The 22,204-nt window shown below is 48.4% G+C and overlaps 1 protein-coding gene across 4 annotated transcripts; it reads left to right on the forward strand.

Annotated features, from left to right (window-relative positions):
* Window positions 1-12,484: 12,484 nt before the first annotated feature.
* On the forward strand, window positions 12,485-22,094 carry GNPNAT1 (glucosamine-phosphate N-acetyltransferase 1). 4 transcript variants are annotated; one of them, XM_014601322.3, is made up of 6 exons: window positions 12,485-12,560; window positions 15,216-15,412; window positions 16,045-16,107; window positions 16,800-16,927; window positions 17,191-17,252; window positions 20,500-22,094. In XM_014601322.3, exons 2-6 carry the CDS (start codon window positions 15,241-15,243, stop codon window positions 20,645-20,647), a joined length of 573 nt encoding a protein of 190 aa, XP_014456808.1. In that variant the 5' UTR covers window positions 12,485-12,560; window positions 15,216-15,240; the 3' UTR covers window positions 20,648-22,094. The 4 variants fall into 4 exon arrangements, with proteins under 4 accessions (XP_014456808.1, XP_014456810.1, XP_014456811.1 ...); XM_014601324.3 differs by having other exon boundaries at window positions 12,488-12,606; XM_014601325.3 differs by lacking the exon at window positions 12,485-12,560 and adding an exon at window positions 13,039-13,313.
* Window positions 22,095-22,204: the final 110 nt, after the last annotated feature.

Consider the following 22,204-nt stretch of genomic DNA (forward strand, 5'->3'; position numbering starts at 1 on the left):
TGAGCTCTGGAGACCAGCAGAAGACACCGGCTCGAGGCAGCTCCCTCCTCTCTCCCCTCCCCAAGCATGCTGGCCACTTTGGGTCCGGTCCTGAGACACCTTGAGTTATGTCAAGGAGCCCTGAACACCTAGCATAGGATGCTAGATATTAGCCCAAGGGCCAGGCTCCTAACAGCTAGCCACTGCAGTTTTTAAATCCGTTTCTGGATTCAGTGATTTAGGTGCCTAACTGCACCCCTTTCTTCTGCATTTTGCTCCTGGCTAGCTTAGGTGGTGGGTGCCTGCTCGGTTGGCCTCTGAGGCTATCTTCCTGGGTGCCTAGGTCTACCTATGCATTGGGAGTGTCTACACATGCATTTATGCTGGTTTAAATTTACTGCGCAGTAAACAGGAATAGGCCAGCATCTACACATGCAGGCATTAAAGCACATTAACGCTGTGTCTGGACTGACTTGGAGATAAAGTTAGTTCCAAGTCAGTCCACACACACACTGTTACTGAGAAGTAAGGCATCTATCTACATGTGCGTTACTGTGCAGTAACTAATCGGGTGTAAATTTGATACCTGCATGATGTAGGTATCAAATTTATGCTCAAGCTGGCATACGATGCCATATTTACTGCACAGTGCAGGCATGCACTTGTAGACGTGTGCCAGTATTGTGAAGTAATTTTGGTTACTGTGCAGTAAATGCGCGCGTGTAGACGCGCCCACTGTTTGGTAGCCGGGCCTTGTCACTCACAAGGCAGTAGGGGCCGTTGGGTGTTGCAACAGCCCTCTGAGCACTCAGCCCATCAGGGCCAGAACCTCGCTGGCTGTCTCCTAAGACACGCAGCTGCTTTTTTTAAAGACATATGTTTAACCAGTTAAATCATGGAAGGGCTGAGATGCTCAGCTGGAGTAATCCAGCTCCCCTGAAGCCCAAGGGCCAGATTTGCAGCCGCGGTCGACCAGCGCAGCTCCACGTGCTGGAGTCTGAGCTGGTGCAAGGCTTGCCACACCTATTTAGACCACCGAAATACGTCCTGTCCCCAAGTGCACAATGTGGGAACAGAACATGCTCAGGGCAGCACCTTCCTGTGACTTCTCACCCGGTGTCTGAGGCCAACTGCGCAAATCCCGTTAATATTCACAATGCCTGAAACAAAGGGAATCAGCCCATCTGGCACAGGAGGCTCCCAGCTCTCCTCCTGGCACGCGGTGACCAAACAAATCACCGCATCCAAATGACTCCATTCATTACCCCTTCAACTCTGCAGGATTTCCTGGCCCCCAGTAGCAGCCCAAGGTGAGAGGAAGGAGGAAAATCTGATATCCAGCACTGGGGCCGTGGAACAGGAAAGTGTCTAAATGTTCCTATGACTTAGCCCTGGCGAGTCCTTGCAGCTTCACTGGTAACGCCTACTTCGCCTCCCCTCAGCCCGTACCAACTCTCAGCGCAAGTCTCCGCAAGCTCCCCATATTTTTTTAAAACATCCAGAAAGAGTTGGAGCATCCTCCCAGGACAAATGTTCGCCACAGCCTTAGCATCACACGGCAGCGCAAGACCCTGTGAACCCCTTATGTACCACGCAACAAGCCAAAAAATTACCTGGGATAAAATTACAGGAGCAGAGCTATGACTTAATGAACTGCTTTGAGGAATTAAGCTGCTGAGAGTCTGAACAACTTTCCACCCTCTTGCATCAGTTAGCATGAAAGGAGCACTGCATAAAATGTGTAACACCACCACCTAGTGAGAGAAAGAAAGACAACAGGAGTGTGGGCAGGAGTCTGCGAGCCTCTACAGCAGGCTGACACAAGGGAAGTTTGAGAAATGTCCCATTGCTGCTGTACTTGTGTTGCTCTAGGAGATTTGAGCCCCAGTGCCAGGCGCTGTACAAAGCCAGCACAGAGTCCGGTTCCCTCCCCAAAAGCATTGATAAAGGAGATCAGCTAAGTTTTTGACTTGTCAAATAAGGCAACTCCAGTGGATAATCAGCGTGTCTCTTCTGTTTAGTTACAATATGTTAATGGCACCTACTGGCTCGAGCTGAAGGCCTGGGCAGACAGTACTGTATAATAGGCCTTTTCCTACAACCTTGGTGCTAGAAGGTGTTTGGTTTGATGAAAACTTATAGTGTGTAAAAACAGCTGTGGCCACCCCATGGTCTGGGAAAGAAACCTGCCTATACCAGTTCAAGCCAAGCTCCTACCTGCCTGATGATACCGGGGGAAAAATGAAGTGGTCTGGGGGGGGGAGCTTGATTTTTCTTCTCTAATACAACCAGCACAACACCTCCAGTGTTTTTAGACTTCAGACAGCTTATACCTGATATTGTAGTGCTAAAATGCCAGCATCCGCGTGCACACATAAAGCTAAAGCTGGCCTTCCTGTTTCTGCTCCAAGGGGTTTGTTTGTAATTACTATAAACTTCCTCCCATGCAGCAACTCATGGGAATGCTCAATTCTGGACGTGAGTCTCAGAGCTCCTTACCCCACCGGAGCATAACTTTCCTCTGCTTTTGTTTTATTTCTGCAAATGACGGCAACTAGTGCTTCATTTCTGATGGGCACTGTATGGGGTGTGATTGAATCTGTATCTGAGTCATGCCTCCTCTATTAGCAATTAGTTCTAAATTGGGATCAAAATGCTACGAGGCCTTTTCAGTAACTTAATCTGTTGCAATGTCTTGCTTCCTTCTTTTTTCTGAACTGCCCTTTTTCAACAGCCCTCCATTAGTGACTGGAGTCAGTTTAAGTAAAACATTGTATAATGAGGCTTAGCCACTGGGCAATGACGGATTAAGCAAATCCCAGTTCCCAATTCAATCGTGTCAGTCCAGCTACTTTGGAAACTTTAGACTTTCTTCTTCAGCCACTCTATAAGGGTGCTTCGGACATGGGAACGGTCCCCTGCTCACCCCCTTTCTTCTTGAAGTGGATGACCTTGTGGGGCAATGCCAATGAGAAAAATATTTGAAACACAAAATGTCAAGCAGGGAGATAAAGCCGAGGTGTAAAGTAACAACGGATGTCCAAAGGGGCTCGGGCAGGCATCACACAGACTGGAGTCATTCAAAGCCTTTGAGGTCAGCAGACCAGAGCCTAGGACGTCCCTCTGGTAGACAGCATGAGATGAGCAGGTGTGCGGGCTTTGAGCACGTGGTGGCTGCCCCGAGGGCTGTTCCTGGGGCCCACAAGTACGTATTTGCTGTGCTCGCTCCAGCCCTGCCAGGGCAGGTCATGGCCAAGCAGCCTCTCGTCAGCTTGTATGAAATGGAGAGTCTCTTGCAGCTTGTTCCCTCCTTGGTCACTGCAGCGTGACAGCCTCGGCCATGGAGATGGGCAGTAACTGGAAACAGGTCCGTGATCGTATCCAGAGAAGGGTTCCCAAAAAACCCAGTCCCTCCTAGGTATCACTAAATAGGGAGGTAGCTGTGAGACTCTCATTTGGGTGCCACTTGCTGGAAAAAATGACTTTCTGACCCATTTCTCTGTTAACTTTTAACAGATTTCTCAGATTTAAACCAAGCTGTTTTCAGCACTGGATGTTCATGCCTGTCTAGACATGGGGTTATGGTTAGCAGCTGGTTACTGCTCACAGGGGCATCTAATGAAGAACATGCTTGACAAAGGCTGCCCAGCCTGAGAGCCCCGGAGCAGCAGCACGTCCCTGCTACCCAGATCACTTGTTTTTCCAGCAGGCACTGGTGCGGCGCGCGGCACCATCTCAGCTTGTAACTTGTTAGCGTGCTGTGAACACCAATATGCATTGCATTTCCATTCCCCAAAGTACTGCTGTCCAGTTCGTGCTTCAAGAAAGAGATGGACAAACCAGGAGTCCAGGAGACAGCAACAACAGTGACTAGAGGTCTAGAGAATAGGGCGTAGGAATAGGGTGGCCATCAGAGCACATTATGGTTTTCTGTTACTCTGTCCTCTATCGAGAAGAAACCCGATGCCTTTATGTCCTCTATTTTTCTCTTGAACATGCATTTCTCTTGAAAAGAAAAACAGAGGACATAAAGGTTTTGTACAAATAGAGGACAGAGGACAACTGGACTGTCCTCTATGATGGCCACCCTAGTAGGATAAGTGTGAGGATTTGGCATTATTTAGTCCAAAGAAGAGAAGATTGTTGGAAGATTTGATCCCACTTTTCAAATGCAGAAAAGCTCGTTATAAAGAGGGCGATCAACTCTTCTATCTACTGGGGACAGGACAAGTAAGGAGCTGAAAGAGAGATGCCAGTTAGATATTAGGAAGACTGTCCAACCATGACAGTGATGAACTATGCTCCATCATCTGAATCTCCATCATTGCCCAACCTGCACTTAAAAACTTCCAGATATTGGGCTGGGAGTGTTTAGATATCCTCGAGCTGGACTGGGCGGCCTCGTGAAGGCCCCGCCAGCCCTACCTTTCTGTGATTCAGGCAACTCCCATTCCAGTGCTGCACAGGTTCAAATACCTGAGCACTTCACAGCTCATCAGCAGAAGGCAGGGCAGAGATGAACCTTACAGACTAACAGAATCAGCAATGCGTAAGCTTTAGTGAGCATCAGCTCACTTCAGCAGAGGCTATGAAAGGATATGCAGAGAGCAGGCTATCCCACTGAGTGAGAAGGCAGGGAAGGGGAGGAAAGAAGTGGGAAGGCAATGCTGAGAGAGGCAGAGGGGCTTGGAGAGAACAGTAAAGCAATAAAGCCACAGGGACATAAAAGTTAATCCAGGAAATGGGATAAGACCGTGCTTCCCACTGTCCAGAACGATGATTTCTTGTTCTGCAGTGTCACGGTCAAGTTGGTTTCTAAATCTTTCTTATCTAAAAACAGTTGCTCTGAAGTCAACGACGGAGAGTCCAGGGAGGTTGAAGCGTTTCGACACAGGTTTGTTTGTATCTCTAGCTTTGATATCAAATCTGGGTCCATTCATGCTAGGTCCATTATACCTAGTGATAAGTAATGGTGGACTTGACACCTCTGTTAAAATGGGGCCCAAAGGGAAATCTTTGCTTTAGGAGTCTACCTTTCCCTCCATCTTCCCTTGGTCTAGTTCAGCAGTTCTCAGTCTTTTTAAACTCAGTGCAGAAAATGCCAGCTCTTCGCTTGCACTCAATTGTTGACTGCAGAAAAATACCAGAGCAATTGTTCTGTTGCACCGAACCCAGAAAGAGCCCACTAGAGAAGAACGCCTTGGAGACTGTGGATTCCTGTTTTAAATCTCTGGGTTTATCTTGTGTATCGTGTTTGCACACCTAACAGTGCTAACATTGTGTGGCACCCGTGAAAGGATCTCAAGGCACCCTAGAGTGGTTGTGAATCAAGCATCTGATGTAATCTCCCCCCCAAACTCCTAAAATCAGAAAAGGGCAGGGTCGGCATCAGCTTCTGTTTAACACCTGGGCTAGGGACAGAAGTTACACATCAACCGGTTTAAATGATCAGAAGCTGGTTCAAACCTGTAACAGAACAGAAGTTCAGTGCACATAAACCAGTTTCAAAATGGCCGAAACTGGTTTAAGATAAACCTAGTTGAATGTAGGATCAGACTGAACTGATTTAGGTCAAACCAGTTTATGAAACTTCTGTCCCAGACCCCTTCCTGGTTCAAGTTAAACCAGAGTCCCCCAGCATCGCAGCATTTTACAGCCCTGGGCTGGGCTGGGCTGTCTGCTCCTGAGAGCAGGGCTGGCTCCCTAGCCAGTGAAGTGAGGGCTAGCTCACTGGCCTCACTGGCTAGCTTACTGCCCCCCCAGGCAAACCCCTGCTGGGGTCTGGGGCCAGGAAGGGGGTTAAACTTCTCTTCCCCCAAGTACTGAGCAGCCCTACCTTGCTAAACTTACTAGTGACTATAGACCACAAATCACAGAGGCACCTGGAAGCAGAAAGAGGAAGTGATTAGCAACCCTGCAGAGTCCTGCTGCTGTGAGTCTGGACTGCAGATCCCAAAGGCCTTGGGGGGCAGCAGGAACAGGAAGCAAACACACAGCCCATGCTGGCTACATGCCAGAGCGGTGTGCTCTAATGCCCCCTGGCCTCTGACTTGAGCCACTGCAGACATGTGGCTGTATTTCCTGAAGCAAAAGTTCACTTGTTTATTGGTTCAATCTTTGCAGCTTAGACTAATGTGCAAAGACTGAATCAATTCAGCCTTGGGCGTTTTGACTTAGCCTAGGACTCTTATCAGCCCCTACATGGTACAGTCAGGAGATAAAGCATTTCCCCTGTGATAAGCAAGCAGATGGTTGGAGCCTGGCAGCTCAGAGGCTGCCTTTGCTGATGCTCAGCCTGTACAGCAACTTGTTTCTTCCCTCCATCCTTAATGTGGTGGTAAAGCAGGATCCTTTGCACCTCTAGCATGTCTTTGACAGCCCTGTCTATTTTCTCTGACTGAAGCTCAGATCCCCCTGGTGTTCCCAGGGCATGTACCTGGGACGTACCTGGGACATATGTTTTCCCAAGCTACTGTGTTGCTCTGAATAAGTTGTAAGCTATTTACTTCCAAACTCTTTGCACACTTTGTTTTAATGCAGCAAAAATCCAGCCCAATTCACAAATCAAGGGACGTGTCAAGTGTTGAATTTGCACACTTGTGTAACAAATGCGAGAGCCTGGCAGGACATTGTGAGAGCCCGGCAGGACAAATTATGCTGAGGGGAAACCAGCACGGGTTCGTGGCAGGCAGATCGTGCCTGACCAATCTAGTCTCTTTTTATGACCAGGTTACGAAACGCCTGGACACAGTTGTAGGGGTGGATGTCGTATACTTAGACTTCAGGAAAGCCTTCGATACGGTATCCCACCCCATACTGGTGAACAAGTTAAGAGGCTGTGACGTGGATGACTACACAGTCCTGTGGGTGGCGAATTGGCTGGAGAGTCGCACCCAAAGAGTCGTGGTGGATGGGTCGGTCTCGACCTGGAAGGGTGTGGGCAGTGGGGTCCCGCAGGGCTCGGTCCTTGGACCGATACTCTTCAGTGTCTTCATCAGCGACTTGGACAAGGGAGTGAAATGTACTCTGTCCAAGTTTGCAGATGACACAAAGCTATGGGGAGAAGTGGACACGCTGGAGGGCAGGGAACAGCTGCAGGCAGACCTGGACAGGTTGGACAAGTGGGCAGAAAACAACAGGATGCAGTTCAACAAGGAGAAATGCAAAGTGCTGCATCTAGGGAGGAAAAATGTCCAGTACACCTACAGCCTAGGGAATGACCTGCTGGGTGGCACGGAAGTGGAAAGGGATCTTGGAGTCCTAGTGGACTCCAAGATGAACATGAGCCGGCAGTGTGACGAAGCCATCAGAAAAGCCAATGGCACTTTATCGTGCATCAGCAGATGCATGACGAATAGGTCCAGGGAGGTGATACTTCCCCTCTATAGGGCGTTGGTCAGACCGCAGTTGGAGTACTGCGTGCAATTCTGGGCGCCACACTTCAAGAGGGATGTGGATAACCTGGAGAGGGTCCAGAGAAGGGCAACTCGTGTGGTTAAGGGCTTGCAGGCCAAGCCCTACGAGGAGAGACTAGAGAAACTGGACCTTTTCAGCCTCCGCAAGAGAAGGTTGAGAGGCGACCTTGTGGCTGCCTATAAGTTCATCATGGGGGCACAGAAGGGAATTGGTGAGGTTTTATTCACCAAGGCGCCCCCGGGGGTTACAAGAAATAATGGCCACAAGCTAGCAGAGAGCAGGTTTAGATTGGACATTAGAAAGAACTTCTTCACAGTTCAAGTGGCCAAGGTGTGGAACAGGCTCCCAAGGGAGGTGGTGCTCTCCCCTACCCTGGGGGTCTTCAAGAGGAGGTTAGATGAGTATCAAGCTGGGGTCATCTAGACCCAGCACTCTTTCCTGCTTATGCAGGGGGTCGGACTCGATGATCTATTGAGGTCCCTTCCGACCCTAACATCTATGAATCTATGAAATGCCCTAATGGCTCAATTATTTCACATACAACACACTGCCAAGCAGTGTTTCCCCTGAAACAGCTTGAAATGGTGTGGTCCTGCTGTTTTCTTAAAGCCGGCCAGGCGCTGAAAGGGTTTTCTCTTTCTAAGAGGTTATGAGACACCATGGAAAGTTTTCCACTTGTGTTTATTCTGGGGATGCCATTGCAACACTTCAAATAAGTCCTAGAACCTGAACTGCAAACTAGGCACTTGGATGTCTACATGACCTAAGCAGTGATTTAGTCTGCAATGAAAGAAGCTAGATTTTTCTTTAAAAAACCTTTTCTTCAGTATTCAGCTGCAAAGGGAGAAAAGGAGATTAGCATTTCATCTGCTTTGGAGAAACCTCTGCCATAAACTACTGAGATGCTGTTCTGCATATAAGAAAAAGGCCTTTGGCAAGTTGGCCAAATCATCCTGCGGTGCCTGTAACTCTTGGTGGAAGCAGCCCTCCCAGTTGTGGAATTACATTGGCACTGCAACTGTTTGGTAATGCAAGATCATGTCATTATTTGTCCAAGATTTATATTTATTCCAGATGAGGTCTGGAATCCCACGAATCCAAATAACATACAGTTGTCGACCCCCAGTGAAGATAGGCGCGTATGTTGTAAAAGGATCCTGCGTCTCTCAAAGTTGTGGTGTGAACTGTGATGGCGAGTGCATTTTCCATTGCCAAAGGAAACGTCTGCTCATTTTAACCTGTCTTAAGTGTAATGTGTAATGCACAGCTGTCTCTGAGAGTTAGAAGGACTCCTCGACTGTGTCCTTTAACTTACACTACCATGCTCACGTATTTCCGAAATGGTGCATGAACTTATCTACCCTTATGCAGCAATTTCTAGATAAATCGCTTGATTTCTCTTAATGGGTTAATGCAATGGGAGGATCACTCAGCTCACAGACACAACCCAGTGTTTTGAGCGGCTTAAGACTTTATCTGCCAGGAAGGCCAAGGCACTTTTCCAGAAAGGATGAAATTATATTTGATGCTCATGTTATCGCTGAGCAGAAGTTCACAAGGGATCTGTTGTAAAGAGCAAGCTGAGCCATGGTTAAATGCTAGAGGGTTACCTTGGATCTCCTTCCAGGGACCCAGTTGCCCTTGTGAGATTGCAGGTGCATTAACTGTCAGGGCAGGTGCAAACTAAGTACTTGTTCCTGAAAGTAACTATTTTCCTGGGAAGCTGGACAGCCTGCAAGCTGACGGCTTGGGATAGCACAGCCAGGGCCTGACCCAAAGGCAGGAAGACTCCCACTCGATTCCAAAGACATTAGGCCATAACTGTGCACACAAGTGTAGGATCAACTGCATTCCTACGTGCACAATAAGAACTTATTTTTATAGAGGTCTTAGAAGACTTTAAACAACTCAAATTTAAACAGCTGTTTCCTGAAACACTCCCATCAAGCCTGTGCATTCCTTCCTGATATGACTCTAACAACACGCTTGACTTTCACAATTTCATCACACGTCTCACCGTATCCACCGTGTTTTCCTGAAAGTATCAGCTACTGGATCCAAGAGAGAGCACAAGACACACAGCTCACCTTGACGAGAACATTTCTAGACTCGTATCTGTGAAGAAAAGCTAGGAACAATAAGCAAATCCACCCCAAAGGCTCAGAAACTGGATGGCAAATTATACAAACATGTTATTTTTTTTCTTTTTTAAATCACAGCATTTTTAAACCATATTTAACAATTGGGGGGCGGGGGGGGGGGGAGGGGCTGACTTATGATGTTTTAGACTGGCAAAACTGTCGAGTTCAAGTAGTACTCCTTGCCCCACAAGAGTATCCAGGACCATAGGAGCAAGCATTAGAAAACTAAAAGACAGAGTATTTCTGTTCATAGCCTTTCCCTGCATCTCTTCAAGACAGTGAGATGCTTCTCAGGGTGGCAGATGACAGAACAAGGAGCAATGGGCTCAAGTTGCAGCAAGGAAAGTTGAGGTTAGATATTAGGATGAATTTTCTCACTAGGAGGGTGGTGAAGCACTGGAACAGGTCACCCGGAGAGGTGGTGCAATCTCCATCCTTGGAGGTTTTTAAAGCCCAGGTAGACAAAGCCTTGGCTGGGATGATGTAGTTGGGGCTGGTCCTGCTTGGAGCAGGGGGTTGGACTAGATGTGACCTCCTGAGGTCCCTTCAACCCTAATTATAATTCTGGATTGAGTATTTCTCTGCAAGATGTATATACAAATCTGCATCTCTGCTACAAACACTGTTTTACTGTACACCTGCTTTTCCTAACACGTTCTTTTCCAAATTATATTTGGCTTCTTGGCTAAACACTGGACAATTATTTCCAGTGAGGTAGTCTGGTTCCAGATGTTCTTCTCCCTCCATAACTCTAGTTATGGTATAATAAGCCCCAAATAAATACCATTCCCCAAGCTCCAGATGGCCATCTGCATCACTGGAGATCTTTGTCCAAAGCCTGCCAGATTTTTTTCCCTGCAACTTCATTAAGTTATACTGGGTAATATGTAGTTGCTCACAATCTAGCTAAGACTTGGGCACCCTTTCAAGAGACGTCTTCTTCACAGACAGATGTTTCTTGTCTGCGAACGATTTTCAGATGAGAAAAGCTAGATGACACGCTTCTGCCCTTCGCTTAAGTCGCTGAAGATGCCGAGCTGGTTTATGTCCTTAGTTTACAGGCTTTCAACATTTCCCATCACTCCACATTTCTGGGGGATTAGATAAAACGTTTTTCATTACAGATTCAGAAGAACCCGAGGAAAGCCGAGCCCATGGGGCATCTGTTTCCAAAACAGGGAGTAAACAATGAGGTTGCCACAAGGGCTGATTCATGTTCCTGTGCCGCGTCATATGGGCGAACGGAGAGAGGGCGTGCTTCCTCCCCTCGGGGAGCCGGGCGGCTCAGACCCCACGGATTTGGATTGAGCAAATGCATTGCTCATTTTTCATGGTTCTGAGTGTCCCCGAATAACGAACGTCTGCAATCCATGACTTTAAATGGACTTGTTCCAGGTCTTTGTGCCATGGACGAGCCAAAGAATATCGTATACTTTTCCTGCCGCAAAATGCACCGCAGCTGAACTGGCCCTGATGAGATGCGTTTACAAGGCGAGCGGGACCATAACATTTCATCTTGCCTGGCTTAGTCTGTGACAACCAAATCTTGGGTCCACAAAAGCAAATGGGAATTTTCCATTGACTCTTGGGACGCTCACGTTGGCCCTGACTAATTGTCCTTAGAAAGGGGGTTGTAAAAAGGGGGTTAAGCGGGAATCCGTTCCCTTCTTGCCTGGCTCTGCCGAGATCTCAGGAGATGCGTACGGCATCAGTCAGAGGCTAAACATGGTAACAAAACTCCCCGTCCCAAAACGTTACTCCATCACTCAAGTTAAACAGGATTCATCGAAAGGAAACACAAGGTTTTAACAACCCAAAACTTTCGTCCCTTTCAGCCTTTCACTTTCAAAGGACTGGCCTACACTCAAAGATTGAGTTCATTGAACTAAAGCATCATGAAACCAGTTTGATTAAATCAGTCCAGGTGGACCATCTAAGGCAGGGGCGGGCAATTATTTCGGGAGGAGAGCCGCTTACTGAGTTTTGGCAAGCCATCGAGGGCCGCGTGACAGGCAGCCGGGGGCAGATCAATATTATTTTTCTCAATTTTTTGAGGATAGGGCGGCCTGCATTTTGCCCACCCTGATCAAAGGGATCCTTAATCCAATTTATCTTGGGTCACGACCAGTGTACGTGTGTAAAAGTTGCAACGAGTCACTCTTTATCCACTTACAAAATATCTGAACGGTGAAAAATGATTCGAACCAAGACAACTCGCCATAATAACTGAAATAAAAAATTCGGCATCCTGCTACTTAGGACCCTCCGGCCTACCTCTCAGCAGCAAATCCTCCCGGGGGAAAGACAGCCATCCTCGACCAAATTAAGGCCGGTTTAGCCACTCGACTCAATGCACGTGTGTCTGTGAGAGGGGGCTTTCCCTAGTTTAACTAACCAAACGGGGGCACGCGTTGAGTCCGGCGTTGTAGTCACTCCTCGGTCCTGGCGAAGCGCCCCGGCCTAGCGAGGACTCATTATACATCACGGGATCGGGGGGGATAATCGTTTTTGCGTCTCTTCGCTGGACTTTTCCAGTCGAGACGTGGGGGTCGTCCCACACAAGATGAACGTGAGCCTGCAGCGCGACGCGGCCGAGGGACGGGCAGGCGGGCGGGGCACAGCCTCAGCCCCGTCACCGCTGGGCCGGACGAGCACGGCCGGAGTCACCCCGGCGGTTCCCGCGGTAACGGAGTGATTCACGGGGCGGGTGAGGAGGGAAAGCGGCGTGAGGGAGCAGCCTGCGCCTCCCGCCCATTTCACAGACGGCGACACTGAGGCCGGGCGGCGCCTCAGAGGGCGGGGGCGGGGCGGGAGGCGTCGCCCCGCCCACCAGGGGGGCGCGGCCTCGTCCCGGCGCGAGGGGCGGGGCCGGCGGGGCCGAGCGGCGCCTTGCCCGGCGTGAGGGGCGGGGCGAGCGCCGGGCCGAGCGCTGCGATTGGCTGCGAGGCCGCTTGCGTGTGGGCCCCGCCCCTGCCACGTCCCGGCCCAGTGCGGCGCCGCCGTGCCCGGCTCGCGCCCGCTGCGGTGAGTGGGGCCGGGCGCTGCACGTGGGGGTGGGCGCACTGCATGGGTATGGGGGCACTGCACGGGAGGAGTGTGGGGGGCACTGTGGGGGGCACTGTGGGGTCCCAGACACTCGCAGGCGTTGTGGGGCGGCTGCGCTCCTGTGTCGTGCGCGAGCTGTGGCCGCACAGGGGCCTGCGCCGGTGTCGGTGTCTTCGTGGCTGTTCTCCCCCCGGCGAGGGTGCCGCGGGCGAGCCGGCTCTCGTCGCCCCTTCCCGGGCGGGAGCCGGGGTCGAGCCCGGCGTTCGCAGGCTTCGGGGCCGAGCCTAGACACGAGAGCAGGGTTGAGTCACGGAGCTGAGTTCGTGGCTTGGTCAAACAGCGCTGCCCGGCTAGGACGTGGCGGGATTTCCCCCAGCGTGGACGGCACCCCTCCGCTGGGGCAGGGCCCGCTCTTCCTGTTCAGCCCGTTGTTTTGAGGACAGGAAAACGATAGCACGGATTTGTTCTCAGCGGTGCACCTTTATTGGAAACCTCTGGGTTTATCTTTTGGATCCTGTGCGCACCTGACGGCGCTGACGTGCGTGGCAGCCCGCGGCGCCGTCGGGACATCGTCGAGGGGGAACGGCGGCGCGCGGGTCGGAAAGCGCCGCTCTTTCCTCGGCGTGCCTGCGCCGTCTCTCACGCCACGCTCAGGTTACCTCCGGCTTCAGTGTTGCAGCGAGTGTCGTTTGAGAAGGGTTTTGTTAGCGTGCGATTAGCCGCGAGCGCTGGGTAAGCTTTCTTACGAGAGGCGCGTGGCGGCATCGGGGCCATCCACCAGCTGGAGTTAGAGATGACCGTCGAAGCTTAATCTGATGTGCTTTTAGCTACTGCACGAAGTACCGGGGCTGTTGCCCGAACTACGGTGGCTTAGGTCTGTTCAGCCCCGTCATAATTTGTGAAAAACTAGTAGCGGTAGCTAGCGTCCACGCCTCCGCAGACACCCACGTGCCTTGGAGCTGAAGAGTTGGGAGCCGGGAGACCTGGATTCTCCTTCCCCGCGCGGCACAGGGTTTGTGGGTCCTTGAGGAGGCCACGTAACCCCTTTGCCTGCTGTTTCCCCATCTCTCTAATGGGGATCACAAGGGACTCCGATTGTTCACATGGGATGGAGAGATCCTTATATATATATACACACGCACACACACATCTATATAGCTATATCTATATAGAGAGATCTATATAGCTCTATAGCTATATCTATATAGAGAGATCTATATAGCTCTATAGCTATATCTATATAGAGAGATCTATATAGCTCTATAGCTATAGCTACATAAAGCTCTATATAGCTCTATAGCTATAGCTACATAGAGAGATCTATATAGCTCTATAGCTATATCTACATATATATATATAGATGTGTGTATCTGTATCTACATATAGAGAGAGAGACACATGTATGTATATATAATGGCAGTGGAGAAGTTCTGGGGAGTATGCATACTGCCCTATTTGTTATAAAGGTGGGTGGAGGCTTTATTGGTATTTGCTCAGCACGCAGCTACACCACAGGACTCGCATTTACGTACCTCGCTGCTTCTGGGAAAAGGGTGTGTATCTGAAAGCCGTTGTAAACCCGCAGGAGCTTTCCTGTTGCGCCTCAAATGCTGCCGTCTGATCGGAGCCTTCTTTGCTGCAGCGTCCATCAGATGCCTCCTAGATAACATACTCAGTAGGGTTTTTTCCTACCAAAGACGTGCATTTTAAAAAAATGCTTTTCGTAGGATTAATGAGGATCTCATTCGGAATAAGTTTTATTGCATTCTTGGATGCGCTGAAGCAAACTCTACTTCTGCTTGAAAAGTGGTAGCTTTGTACATCTCTCTTTCTCAAGGGAGGAATTGAACCTTGAGAAACTCCTTTGGTAAGCTCTCGTTCATCATGTCAGATACTCTAGTTAGAAGCCACAAAGAGCTGGAATAACTCGCCTCTTACAAGAGAGATCAGCAAAATGTATTCCCTGGTTTCCTTCGTTGTTTTTTCCGAGCCATAAAAAACAAATCCTTTGCATTACTTTTTCAGTGGTGGGATGGTTGGTACACTGTAACCTTGATAGCTTTACTTTACTTTATTTGTTTAAAGAGGCAGTAGAGACTGTGTTTGCTTTTGTAAATGTGCAAGTTGGATTGCACAGACAGAGCAAATGCTACTCCATAAAAAGTGATAGTAGATTGCCCAAAGCAGCAAAGAGATGTCTCTTTAGCCAGACTGCTGTCTGTACAGCTTCGAGAGCCATCGACACAGTTTTTTTGGGGTGCTGGAGCCTCTTTGAAGTAGGTACCTCTAGTTCCCTAGCTACTCATCCCACACAAAATCTACTCCAGTTGCCTTTATTCCATATAAAAATTGATCATTTTTCTTTGGCAGAAAAATAATGTTGCTGTTCAGTGGACTTAGGCATTACAAAACGTCGGAGTGTATGCTTTTCATGTTTGTTTAACCCCAAATCCTGGCAGGCTCTAGTTTAAATAGTGCAGCTGCTGATAAAATAAATACAAATCAAGATTTCATTAACCTTTCCCTGCATTGGAGAGGAAACCTCCTGTTACTGTGCAGTTAGCAGGCGTGCGAGGTATATATCCTGAATCCATCCCAGTGGTGTTTCTTACAGAACGCGCATTTCTCTTTCAGCTCACCTGTTGCAACCATTGCAGCCATGATGCCTGTCACAGCCGTGATGCCTGATGATACGCCGATGTTTGACCCGAATATCCTTCACGAGCTTGACTGGAGCGAGAACACTGCAACGTTTTCTCCTGCCATTTCTCCATTAGATCCAGGGGATGGATTAGTTATGAGACCTCTCTGCACTGCTGATTTGAATAGAGGTAGAGTCCCGTTCTGTTTCCTACTGCTGAATGACTGTTGTGGATGAGGGTTGTTCACTGTCGTGTGTTACGTGACATGGAAAAAGTTTTAGGTTGAAATAGGGAAAATTGGATTTGAAAAGACAGCTCATTAGTTAAGTTATTTAGCTAGTCAATAAAAATGTGAATCGGTTACTTGGCATTAGATTGTTTTTGCTCTAATTCACATGCCTCCTTATCTTCCATCACGCTGCGTTTTGCTTTTAATTCATTATGCTAAGCAGTTGCCTTGCTTCTGGTGCAGATTTGAAGTTCACTTACAAATTTAGTAACACACACCCAGCACGTGCACGCTTCAATATGTACTTGAATGCGGTGACGTGCGGAGACGTTGTGTCCCCTTCTCATCAGTCATGGTGCAGTACTGAAGCATCGTTCTACATAGGACATGGTTAAGCTGTTTTTGTGTGTGGGAAATCAAAGTGATCAGGGAAAATCCCACGATCCTGCGAGTATCTCCTTATTCCCTTTATGTGGGTGCAACTCCATTGCCAAAATGTACAGCTCTTGTTTAATCGGTTGGGCATTTAAGTTCGCACCGGAAATGCTGGAGTGAGATGCTAATTGCATACCTTCTTTCTTTCCTCCTCTAGGATTTTTTAAGGTTCTGGGTCAGCTGACGGAAACGGGAGCGGTCAGCCCGGAGCAGTTTATCAGTGAGTACATCGCTGTTTCTTGGTGTTTTAGAAGGGATGGCTGGGAAGAGGAAGATACTGATGTGGACAGCAAATGTGATCCCCTTGACTTCTGTACCTGAGGTCTGGCTGGACAGTGTCAGCTGGGTTGGGTGAGCCAGCTCTCTCCAGGCAGATTTCAACATTTTGGAGGGTGACTTGCAAAGTTCACGGCCACTGTGGCACTAATTTGTCTGTCCCGGGGGGACTGCTGAGTTGACAAAGTGGGAACTTCCCTAATGTCTGGATGTTTCCAGTTGGAGGAAGATGGCACACGGTCGTGGTCGTTACCCCTGATGTTTCGAAGCTGGGACTTGCTTTTGCTCCTCTTGAGCCAGTGCATTTGTTTCACGGGCCTGCCTGTCGACCTGACAGACCGTTGGTTCTAGAGGGGCAGCTCTTCGGCAGCTAAAACCCCGGGGAATGTGTTTCCCGCTTTGCCCCAGCCCTGTGCACTCTTCGCATCCTAATTTGAGGTCGATGGTTTTTGATGCTGGGATTGTGTTACTTGTCGTTTTTCGAAAGTCTCAGTCACCTTTTTGGATGGCGGTGTTGAATTCTGCAGTGCTCTGAGCTGGAATTCATCCTTCAAATTGGGTTTTAAGCATTAAAACTGACAGCTGTGTAGTCAGAGGACCCTGGCACATGCCTATCTTGTTATCCTGTTTCCACAGAAACCTTTGAACACATGAAGAGATCTGGAGATTACTACATTACTGTTGTGGAAGATACAAATCTAGGGCAGATTGTTGCTACAGCAACACTGGTTATAGAGCATAAATTCACTCATTCGTGTGCAAAGGTATGTATTACTGCAACCTGCAATGCCAGAAGTATTCCTATTAAGCTAATTGTACTTAATAAGGTTTTTAGCCATAACTGGCAAATTAAGCAAAATTAGATCAGGCTTTTCTGCTGAGGCAGTTTAAAGGCAATTTAGGATCTCTCTTCTCTGAGTACTTGCCAAAATAGTTAATTGATGCGAGAAGAGATTCATTTGTCTGTTCTGTCTGAAACTTGACTTGGGCCCTGTATTAAACTAAACTCATGCTCATGTTCCCACAGAGAGGCAGGATAGAAGATGTTGTGGTCAGTGGGGAATGCAGAGGAAAGCAGCTTGGCAAACTGTAAGTACTTCTTCACATCTGGTATCTCTTGACACCAGGCAGGTATGGAGCCATTCTTCACATCTGGTTTCTAGCATCTGTTAACAAAGGGGGTAGAGCTGTTTGGAAGAGGGTATACTGATCCAGAGCTTGACCCAAGTGGAATAAATGTCTAATCTGTGTGTGCACATGCAAACCCCTGGCATATCATCACGCTGGTGGAAAGTCAGGGTTCACCAGATGTAATCTCAGTATGGACAGGATAAAGCAAGTGTCTGTTAGTCACCATGTGGCTGGAATCAATGTCTTCACTTTTGGGTGTGTGCTGCTACCATCCTGGAAATGCTCTTGAGTTGGACTCCTTCCCCAGTAAAGAGCAATACCTTCTAGCACTTCTCCCTGCACCTCACCCGCTTACGAACAGCCTTTTCTAAATGAGGTATGACCAGCGGTGTTCTTACTGCTTCAGCTTTCCAGATGAGCCTGGAAAAACTCGCTAAAGTCTTAAAGAATTTTGGACCTTGAAGACAATCTGTCATTGAAGCACAAGGCAGGATTTCTGTTGGCAGTTGCCTAAATAGCAAAGACCAACAGCAAATACAGCATCAGCAGGGTCCAGCGTGTTGTTCACTTCCTGTGCTGTCTCAGCCGCTTCACGCCCAGATTCAGATTCCAGGGTCGGAAGGGACCTCGGTGGCCAGCTAGTCTGACCCCCTGCCCCTGGCAGGCAAGAAAGGGTCACCAAACCTGGGATCACGTGATCCCAGCCAGGTACCTGTCCAGTCTCCTCTTGAAGATCACCGAGGATGGGACGAGCACCACCTCCCTTGGAAGTCCATTGCAGATCCTGGCAACCCTGACTGTGAAGAACGTTTTTCTAATGTCCAGTCTAACCTACTCTCCAGTAGCTTATGGCCATTGTTCCTTGTCATTCCAGAGGGTGAACAGATCATCACCTACTTCATGTTGCTTTCTCCTTATGAATTTGTACACCGCCACAAGGTCCCCTCTTGGCCTTCTCTTGGTCTTGGCTGAAGAGGTTAAGGTCCCTTACCCTTTCCTTGTAGGGCCTTCCCTGCAGGCCTCCAGTCAGACAAGTGGCTCTTTGGACCCTCTCCGGGTTGTCTGCATCCTGCTTGAACTGCGGCGTCCAGAACTGGATACAGCACTCCAGCTGTGGTCTGACCAGTGCCACGTAGAGAGGGAGAATCACCTCCTTGGACCTGTTTGTGAAGCACCTATGGGTGCACGACAAGGTGCGATTGGCTCTGCCGACTGCTTCAGCACATTGACAACTCATGTTCATCCTGGAGTCAGCCGTGACTCCAAGATCTCTTTCTGCCTCAGTGGTGCTGAAAAGGTCGCCCAGTAGCCTGTAGGTATGATGGCGGTTCTTTCTTCCTAGATGCAGCACCTTGCACTTGTCCTTATTGAATTGCATCCTGTTGCTGCCTGCCTGCTTCCCCAACCTGTCAAGGACAGCCTGGATTTGGCTCCTCCTCTCCAGGGTGTTAGCTTCACCCCATATTTTAGTGTCATCCATAAATTTGGACAGGATGCTTATACTTTCATAGTCGGTAGGGTCGGAAGGGACCTGAGCAGATCATCAAGTCCGACCCCCTGCCATGGCAGGAAAGAGTACTGGGGTCAAACAACCCCGGCGAGGTGTTCATCCAGCCTCCTCTTAAAGACCCCCAGGGTAGGAGCCAGCACCACTTCTCTTGGAAGTTGGTTCCAGGTCCTAGCCGCCCTGACAGTGAAGTAGCGCCTCCTGATGTCTAGCCTGAATCTACCCTCTGCCAGCTTGTGACCATTATTTCTTGTCACTCGTGATCGTGCTTGGGGGAACAGGGACTCCCCCAATGCCTGCTGGTCCCCCTGACTAGTTTGTAAACGGCCACTAGCTCCCCCTCAGCCTTCTCTTGTGGAGGCTGAACAGGTTCAGGTCCCTTAGCCTCTCCTCGTAGGGCCTGCCCTGCTGCCCCTGACCATGCGGGTGGCCTCCTCTGGACCCTCTCCATGCTGTCTACATCCCTCCTGAAGTGCGGCACCCAGAACTGGACGCAGTACTCCAGCTGCGGCCTGACCAGTGCCGCACAGAGGGAGAGGAGCACCTCCTTGGACCTGCTCATGGTGCATCTGTGGATGCATGACAAGGTGTGGTTGGCCTTCCTGAGCGCGTCCCCACATTGTCAGCCCATGTTCATTTTGGCATCAATAATGACTCCAAGATCCTTTTCTGCCTCTGCGCTGATGAGAAAGGAGTTCCCCAGCCTGCAGGTCTGCTGCTGGTTCTTCCCCCCCAGGTGCAGCACCTTGCACTTGTCAGTGTTGAATCCATCCTGTTCTCATCGGCCCACCCCTGTAACCTGTCTAGGTCCACTTGCAGCCTGTTCCTTCCTACTAGCGTACCCACTTCCCCCCACATCTTAGTGTTGTCTGTGAATTTGAACAGAGTGCTTTTCACCCCCTCATCCAAGTTGCTGATGAAGATGTTGAACAGCGCAGACCCGAGGACCAAGCCCTGGGGGATCCCACTGCTCACATCCCTCCCGGTCGAATAAGACCACCCCCTCATCCAGATCACTGATGAAGATGTTGAACAGCACCGGCCCCAGAACTGAGCCCTGGGGGACTCCACTGCACTCATCTTTCCAGGTTGACACTGACCCATCCACCGCCACTCTCTGAGTTCGACCCTTGAGCCAGTTTGCTACCCAGTCTACTATATAATCATCCAAGGCAGATGGAAGAGAACAGGAGTTTTGTCAAGTTTTCAGTACCGTAGGGTTAAGAGTATCTATTCAAATGATATATTTCCATCCCATGTTAAACATGACTGATTACAAGTGCGCGCTAAGCATGATGAAATGAATGAACCCCTGCACTAAGAACTAAGCATGATGAAATGAATGCTCCACATTTTCCATGTGAATAATTAATCTGTTTAATTCATGGGAGTAACATTTTATTTTTTTAAATACATGGCCGTCCAACTTCTAAGGGGTCAGGATCTGCATGTGACACAGGCCGCACCGGGGGAACCACACTAGTGCTAGCCATAGGCCCCCAAGCTGCACTCCCCTTTCGCCCCCCACTACTGCATGTGGTCCCCACCTTGGCCCTCGTGCTGCACCATGGGGCTTCCCCGTGAATAGTATACTTGTGTAGTATGAAGTGTTTTGTGCTCCTCCTGCAGAATTAAAGGCTAACTGGATGCAGTGCTGTTTTAAATAACTGTTATTTTGGTGTGTTTGTCTCTTTTCAGCTTAATGTCTACCCTTACATTGTTAAGTAAGAGACTGAACTGTTACAAAATTACTCTGGAGTGTCTGCCAAAAAACGTGGCTTTCTATAAGAAGTTTGGATATTCAGTATCTGAAGAAAAGTACATGTTTCAACGGTTTTTCGATTAAGAACTTCTAGCTCATCTTTTGTAAAGACTTGGTGGAAGATCCTGTGCTACAAGCTTTTTTCTTTCTTTTCTTTTTTTTTTTTGTTTTTTTTTTTGTTTTGTTTTTTGGTGGAAAATTAAAATAATTTCTTGCTGCAAATACAGTGACCCGTATAGATGCTGGACAACAAATTGTGCAAAACCTGCAACCTTACTGACATTGTAGAAGGTTTCTTTGGGGTGGGAAGATGAGCTGGTTAGAACTAATTTTACTACTGTTCAGTCTGAGTGAAGCTTTTTTTGTTCTTAGCTGGGTTATGAGAGACTATTATAAAGGGGATGGTTTTTAACCAAAGGTATATATTTTTATCTCAAATTTTTTCTTGTCTCGTATTTTTCTAACGTTTTGCGCTTATTTCCTTGGTAGTCAAAGTGCAGGTAGCGGGGTCAGGCTTCTGCCTGCGCATCCCTGGGGAAAATGTCACTTGTATAGGGACGCTTTGTATTACACAAACGGCAAAGCAGAATAGTACTAGTTTAACTTCAACCGTGACTCTAAATGCTGGTGACGTGAATGTACAAAAAGCTTCCTAGGCACCATCTTCCCAAAATTCAACTGTGTGCTTCCCTTGCAATCTGTTTAGTGCAGGTTGCGCACTGTAGATAATTACTGGTTTTGCTACGGTTGATATTCCAAAAATATACAGTGTATTCCAGTAGCCAACTAAATGAATACGAATTCAAGCCCTGTCCTGTAGTGACTACCCTGAAGCTTTCACAGCGGTGAGTTATTAATCTGTGAAACAAACCCAAAGTTATAATTGCCTAAAGTGTAAAGCTGTTCCTATCTTTGGTAAGACTATCCTTGTTTCTATTCTGCTTAGCTGTAATGTCATTCGAGGACAGGAGTTTAACTCCTGCCTCTGAAAAGGCAGTGACATGTTCAGTCGGACTGACTTGCTGTACTTGAATTCCACTGGGCCGGGTCTGCAGTCTTTGAGGCTAACTGCTTGTGCATATTTTGTAAAGAAATCCCAAATCCTGGTACCAAAGGCTTGATGCTGCTTTGGCTCGCCCTTTCTGCTATTAACATTGGATAAATTATTTTTAGCACTTTTTGCCACTGATAGAAAAAAAAAGAAAAAGAAAAGAAATGCAAACCCCTTTGTTTCAACAGGGACTTTTGTGTGAAGAGTGACAAGTCCTCGTGTTATGAATAGGGCATTATAAGTACATGAAGGTTACAACAGAACAGCTAGTCTTGTTTGTGAACAATTAGGCTTACAAAATGTTCTTTCATTGCAGCGTTGAAGACTACTTTAAATTGTGGGGCTTCTATTTAATGTGACTGATGGTACTCTCTACTTAATATGTCGTTTCCTTGACGGTGATTAGGTTTTATTTATTGATTGATCTTTGTTCGGTTTTTGTTTCGTTTTTTTATTAAAAAATGTTTAAGCTAAAATAAACGAAGACTGCCTAATATTTTTCTTTTATAGTTATCACCCACTGCCCTGGCTCGTTAACCTGTGGCGTTGAACTCTGCTGCCCAGGGAGGCAGGGCTGGGCTCACGGGCTG

Source organism: Alligator mississippiensis, chromosome 2 (assembly GCF_030867095.1).
Source record: "Alligator mississippiensis isolate rAllMis1 chromosome 2, rAllMis1, whole genome shotgun sequence".
NCBI classification, from domain to species: Eukaryota; Metazoa; Chordata; order Crocodylia; family Alligatoridae; genus Alligator; species Alligator mississippiensis.